This window comes from Odontesthes bonariensis, chromosome 4 (assembly GCF_027942865.1).
Source record: "Odontesthes bonariensis isolate fOdoBon6 chromosome 4, fOdoBon6.hap1, whole genome shotgun sequence".
In the NCBI taxonomy this organism is placed as follows: Eukaryota; Metazoa; Chordata; class Actinopteri; order Atheriniformes; family Atherinopsidae; genus Odontesthes; species Odontesthes bonariensis.
The window spans coordinates 2,383,342-2,389,862 of record NC_134509.1 but is presented as its reverse complement, the minus strand read 5'-3'; the positions used below and the strand labels follow the sequence as shown (position 1 = coordinate 2,389,862).

Sequence of the window (6,521 nt, the reverse complement as noted above, 5' to 3'; positions counted from 1 at the left end):
GTGAGGTAGTGTTCAAGAGGTAGGTCGTGAGGTATTCATGTTCGTCCCATCAAAAAAACAAAAAAAGATGTAAGGAATAGAAAGTACAGATACTTGTGTGAAAATGTAATGAGTAGAAGTCAGAAGTAGGCAGAAAAATAAGTAATGGAGTAAAGTACAGATACCTAAAAAGTGTAATTAAGTACAGTAACAAAGTATTTGTACTTCGTTACTTGACACCTCTGATAAAAAGTGAGACGATAAAGCTATGATTATCATTTATCTGTGAGGGCTTAAAGATGGCTGATGATGAGCTTTTCTGTGTGTAGATTATGGGTGAAAACATACGTCTGTCCACACGAGGGCGCTATGGGGCAACAGTGATCAGACTCCTACACTGTTTATTGCCAAAGATAATCTAAGATTACATAGTAAATGTGACTTATTTTCTTATGTCTTTATTCAGATTAACCTAACAGTGGAAAAACTGCTGTGTAAGAGCTTTATTCATTTCTTCCTTTCTTTCTCTCGGGAGTATGAGAAAGATTTCGGGGAACATCCAGTCCGGCAGGTGGCAGCACTCACCGGTGATCGAGTCAATGCAAACAGTTGGAGCAAAAGAAGGAACAAACAAGGCGATGTTAGCTAATAACAGCTTCCAAATATACTCATACTGTCAGATAAATTAGGCAGTCATGTTCCTAGTTTTCAGTATGTGACATACGGACGGCATTTTCAAGCCACTTGGGTAATGTTGAGGATCTCCTGCTTAAAGTTATCTTAAATTATCCAGCGTTTAAGTGTTTCATGCTAATGCTAGCTAACTTTCGGTGGTTAGCCCACATTTAGCTCAGTGCTAAAGCTACAAAAGATAGAAAGATAGATAAATACTTTATTCATCCCAATTTGGGAAATTGTTTTGTTGCAGCATCATACACTAAAAGATATGAAAACAATTAAAGTAAAAACAAGCAAATAGAATAGAATAATATAAATAAATAAAATAAAAATAGTGAATAAACATTCGCTATATACAAATCTACAGTTTTTTTTTTTTGTGATACTTTGAATGTTGATATTTTCATCAAGCGTTTTTGGATTTGCGTTCAGATCCCGTTAATAGACAGTATAAAACATTTTAGGCTATGCCAATTAAGACTGTATTGAATATATGCGAATATGAAATTCATAATATGCTACCATAGCAAGACCATCCATAGCCCTTCTGTTACCCAGAAGTCAAAGCTCTGAACTGGACTGACTTTGATTTAACAATAGACTTTCCTCCTGTAGAAAGTGAATTCACTTCTGATGGCTGCTTTTGGCTTCACACCTGCGAGTGAGCAGGATGTCTTTAGCATAGGACCAGAACAAAGCAGCTCTAAACCAGCCAGCAGGCTCAGTGGAGAAGAGGCCAGGCGGTTTTATGAAGGCTTGGTGACAGATGGCAGAGACCACGATGCATCAGGGAGCAAGAAGAACCATGGCAGAACAAAAAGTAGAGCGTCCAGTAGGAGACTGAGGAGGAGAGTCGGGGCTGTGGAGCAGCAGCAGCAGCCTCAAACTGAGTCTGTGGTACCGAGAGGAGTCGGTGGTGAAGGGGCCGGCAGCCATGGAAGCAGGTCTGACAGGTCTATGGAGCAGCAGCATCCTCAAACTGAGTCTGTGGTACCGAGAGGAGTCGGTGGTGATGGGGCCGGCAGCCATGGAAGCAGGTCTGACAGGTGTGAAAGGTCCACGGAGCTGCAGGGGCTCCGGCTGCTGCGCTGCGCCCATGTGGGGGACATCTCTGGCCTCAAAGAGCTGCTCTCAAAGGGGGTCGACATTAACTTTCAGGTACGATATTTAAAAGCTCCTATTCTTTTAGATCTTTTGGATCTTCAGGGTGCTTGCGCAAGTCTTGAATTTTGTGTGAAAGTCTTAATAAAGTATGGAAAATAAATGTATGGTAGAATTTTACAGTATGCTGAAAGGCATTGTGAAATGAGAAATAGGAAGGTAGGCTATAAAACTATAATTTTACTAACTGGTCACGTACTGTATTAGCCTAATGGGATGAGATGTGAGTGAAGAGACTGAATTCTACATACATTCACCCATCCATTTATTTTTTTTATAGATAGTTTTTGTGACACTTGTTTGATGTGAAATTCATGCACTTGTGATTTTCATGTTTTGAAACGTTTTCATCAGTAAAAGCATAATTTACTGTGAATAATGCATTTGTTCATTGAATACTAGCCTATAAAAATTAACATTTCTAATAAACACAGTTGGTACAATCTCAACCAATGAAGTAGGCAGCAGGCACACAAGTTACAAGTACATAAAGTTCAGGTCTTCGGGAAAAAAGTATCAGTTTTAAAAAAGTCTGGAATTTTAATTTGGAAAAAGAACAAGCACCCTGATCTAGGAAAAGCATAATTTGTGCTTCGTGGGTGTGTTTTCCGCTCCAGGATACATTTTTCTGGACAGCCGTGATGTGTGCGAGCTGGTCGGGCCAAAGAGAAGCCGTGAGGCTGCTGCTGGGTCGCGGAGCGGCCTGGGTCGGGGTGGTTGATACTCGGGGCCGGGATGCCCGGGACCTGGCTCTGGAAGGTATCACTCTCCCTAACGCCTCTGAAGATAAACACATCTCTGTGGATAGAGCTGAACTAATCTTTTCTTTCTTATCGCAGCGGGCCACAGTGAAGTGTTGGAGGAGTTCATGAGCAATGGCAGAAGTCCACAGAGAGAGAAACAGTCTGATAGCAGGTTAGCGCAATCTACGCTGTAAAACATGTTTTTAAACCAAAAAGACCCGATTATTGTTGAATAGTCAGTAGACTTCTGAGATCAGTGCTGCTTCTGAGGGTAAGTAAATCCAGTCAGGTGGAATAGTGAATAACTTTTTTATTAGTATTAGTATTCCGACATTGTTATAAGAGATGGTTATGAACAGAACAGGTGCTAAATTAGCTCACAACAGAGAAAATGTTTGTATCATCACTCTTCATTCTCAAAGCCGTCCCACTAACTAAAGGTATTCACATCTCCTTGAAGATTTGTGACAGTGGCTGTTGCTTTGGTGTTGGATTATGTAGTAGTAACTTCTGTAGTCCTTTTCTGACACCTCCGTTATTCATTACAGTCCTACATGTGCACACCTAAGTGCAATTATAAAAAGTCCGGTTTAACTCTCTGATCGTCACATATTCTGATGAGAAAACGATCCACAACTCTGCCTACTCGGTTTTTAAATATCTTTATCCTCGCATGAACTTTTTTACAAATGTTTTTGTTTCCAAAAACTGCGTTTGCTTACAATAAAAATACAACCAGGACTAAATCTAAATGCTACTTCAGCAAAGCAGCTGTTGCTACCAGCTCTGATTATGAGGAGATTTGCCGATTGTAAAAATGTACACGGTAACGCTTATCTTCTTAAAGGGACAGTTTGCCTCTTTTGGCATGAAGCTGTATCACATCCCATATCAGCAGCATCATTTCTGAACATCTTCTTACCCCCTGCTGCGTCCTGTGAGCAGAGTTCCAGCCTCGTTTTGGTGTTGATGAAGGTAGTCCGGCTAGTTGGCTGGGGTTTAAAAAATAAAGCGTTTTGCTTCTCAGAACAATATGCGTTCAACAGAGTAATACATTTGCATCACAAAAGTTTGCTGTGTAGACCGTGCAGACGGAGCAGCAAACACCGTAACAGGCGCGGCTGTCGGCAGGCGGCAGCAGGCAGTGATACGAAGGGAGAGAAAATAGGGCCAAGCGATTGTGAGGTCTGACTTTTTCCTGGAGAACGATTTTGTGATGCAAATGTACAAATGCCCCTCCAAAAATAAGTAAGAAAAACAACAAATAAAAGGTGTTTTTGCTTGAAATAAGCAAAAAAAATCTGCCAATGCAACTAGTGAAAATCGGCTTGTCAAGATTTCTTGAAATAAGATGTGATATTTAGGACTTTTGAGATAAAAGTGATCTTGAAATTAGCTTAAAAACCTCTTCAAATGTAAAAAAAAAAGCTTATTTCATATGATATGTGACTCAAAACAATTTGTTTTCAAGACTTTTTCATTTAACAAGATATTCCAGATGTATTGTCTTCAAACAAGTCCCTATATCTGGCTGAAATGGTACTTGTTAGGCAGTTGTGTCTTATATTAAGTGTAATGAGATATTTTGACTAGAAATGAGACAAATATACTTGGTAAGACTTTGATTTTTTTCAAATGTATTACTCTTTTGAACGCATATTGTTCTGAGAAGCAAAACGCTTTATTTTTTAAACCCCAGCCAACTAGCCGGACTACCTTCATCAACACCAAAACGAGGCTGGAACTCTGCTCACAGGACGCAGCAGGGGGTAAGAAGATGTTCAGAAATGATGTTGCTGATATGGGATGTTACACAGCTTCATGTCAGAAGAGGCGAACTATCCCTTTAAGGGTTCCTCATCTGCCAAAGAGGATGTCAGGTTGCAACCAAATCCTTTACAGTGAAGAGCAGAAGTTAAACACATCACTCATCGCCCTGTGAGGGAGGATGATGAGGAAAAATCCGCCGACTGTCACAGAGCTGCTCCGCGTTTACTCTGAAAGATTAGCAGCTAATTGACGTGATATAATATCGGTATAATTGATGTTTCTAACTGTGAGGCGACCTTTATTCTCCTCTCTCCATCTGCAGAGCCGCCCCGCCTCAGTGGTGCGATGTCTGTGGCAGCGAGTACAGGAGCAGCGCTTCGTCACACCTCTCCTCCACGCTGCATCAGTTCAATCTGCGGCGGCCGGCGCCCACCCCCTACTACTGCCTCCCGTCCTCCAGCAACAGCTACAGGATGATGGTCCGCTGCGGCTGGAAACCGGGCACAGGCCTGGGGCCGGAGGGGGAGGGGCCTCAGCAGCCGGTGCGCACCGTGCTCAAGAGAGATCAGAAAGGTCTGGGGTACGGCCAGACCAAGAGGGCCAAGGTTACTCACTTCCAGGCCAGAGACCGTGATGCTGTGAAAGCACCGCGCAGAGAGAAGGAAGAGCGCGGCGGGAAAGGGCGAAGGAGGGAGGAAACGAAAAGAAAAGAGCAAAGAGATCAGACGTGGGAGAGAGACTTCCGTGCCTCTTTTTATTAGTGACACCACTTTACAGACACTTCTCCTTTCAGGCTCGTCTGAAAATAATAAAACATTTAAGATGCAGCAGTGTTTCCCACTGTAGCTCCACCCGCCTCAGAGCTCAGACTTTAAACAGTCCGTTTAAAGTCGGCTTCCCCTGAACACATCTGTGTCAGATGTTTTTTATCTGTATCATGTTTGATGTTGACCAACTAAAACTGTCAAAAATGGACTTGCGTTGGTATTATTTTTAGGGCTGGGCAGCGATTAAAATGTTTAATCTAATTAATCACATGATTTCCCTGATTAATCGCATTTGTACGCAGAATCCAAAAGTAGTGTATAGCTTTTAGCATTTAGTTTTATTTTAAATGTGCTGCCATATGAATGAAAGTGCCATAACATTTGTTGTGCAAACACACTTTTAACATCAGCATCTTTCTGTAGTTTTTATGTAGAAGCCTCGCTCCACTGTCTGTTTCCTTGAATGACTTGCTGCTATCAGTTGTGTGTTTTGCCTTTAAGTGATATTTTAGACTGGAACTACTACGCTGAGAAGACAATTCAACTTGGCAGAGTTTACAGATGACTTTGGTTCTGTCGACTCCGCCGTCTGGAAGAACTTTAACATGAAAATGGCCGAGTAAAAGTTCCGTACCCTTCTCCATGTTTGGTGGATCCGCCGATTACTTTCTTTTCCTGTTCCACAGCAGACAGCAGCAGACTTTTACAAAATAAAAGCCTGTGAGCAACCGACTTTAACAAAATAAAAGCCTGTGAGCAGCAGATTTTAACAAAATAAAAGCCTGTGAGCAACAGACTTTTACAATAATAAAACAGGTGGTCCGTGGCGTAGTGGGCTGAGCAGGCGCCCCATGTACAGAGGCTATAGTCCTCGCTGCAGCTGGCCCCGGTTTGAGTCCAGCATCGAACGGCCCTGTGCTGCGTGTTGTTCCCCCTCTCTCTGCCCCCTGCTTCCTTAACTTAACTATCCATTAAAGGCACAAAAGCCCCAAAAAATGTTTTATTGAAAGAAATGTAATAAAAAATTCATTAAAACCTGCGTTAATGTATGATAAAATATTTATCGACGTTAAATAATTAAAAAGTTAACGTGATAATAACGAGTTAACTCGCCCAGTCCTAATTGTATATTTTTTTTAAAAAACATAATTTGCCAACAAATAAGACACCTTGAGGAAAAAAAAGTTTTACATTAGTTTTAGTGGCAAAAATCAAATCAGATATGTTTTAATTTGGTAAGAAGATGTAGAGGATTTAATGGTAGAAACATCAGAACAACATCAGAAATAGGTTGTCATTTTCTAATGTCTACTGATGTTTGCGTGACTGCACGGCCCATGAACTCTCACTTTGTTACTGCTCCCGATACTTTAACCTAATTAAACAGACCTGATTTCACATGTTTGCTCTTGGCTGCCTTATC

The 6,521-nt window shown here is 41.4% G+C and overlaps 1 protein-coding gene across 1 annotated transcript; it reads left to right on the top strand.

Moving 5' to 3' along the window:
• Positions 1 to 592: 592 nt before the first annotated feature.
• On the top strand, positions 593 to 5,304 carry gpank1 (G patch domain and ankyrin repeats 1). Its single transcript, XM_075464317.1, has 5 exons — positions 593 to 727; positions 1,273 to 1,815; positions 2,436 to 2,577; positions 2,658 to 2,733; positions 4,654 to 5,304. The coding sequence occupies exons 2-5, from the start codon at positions 1,291 to 1,293 to the stop codon at positions 5,090 to 5,092; spliced, it is 1,182 nt and encodes a 393-aa protein (XP_075320432.1). The 5' UTR covers positions 593 to 727; positions 1,273 to 1,290; the 3' UTR covers positions 5,093 to 5,304.
• Positions 5,305 to 6,521: the final 1,217 nt, after the last annotated feature.

Coding starts and splice junctions, on each gene's coding strand:
- gpank1 (XM_075464317.1), top strand. CDS start 1,291: ATGGCTGCTTTTGGCTTCACACCTGCGAGTGAGCAGGATGTCTTTAGC. Junction 2,578..2,657: donor CCGGGACCTGGCTCTGGAAG/GTATCACTCTCC, acceptor TTCTTATCGCAG/CGGGCCACAGTGAAGTGTTG. Junction 2,734..4,653: donor GAGAAACAGTCTGATAGCAG/GTTAGCGCAATC, acceptor CTCCATCTGCAG/AGCCGCCCCGCCTCAGTGGT.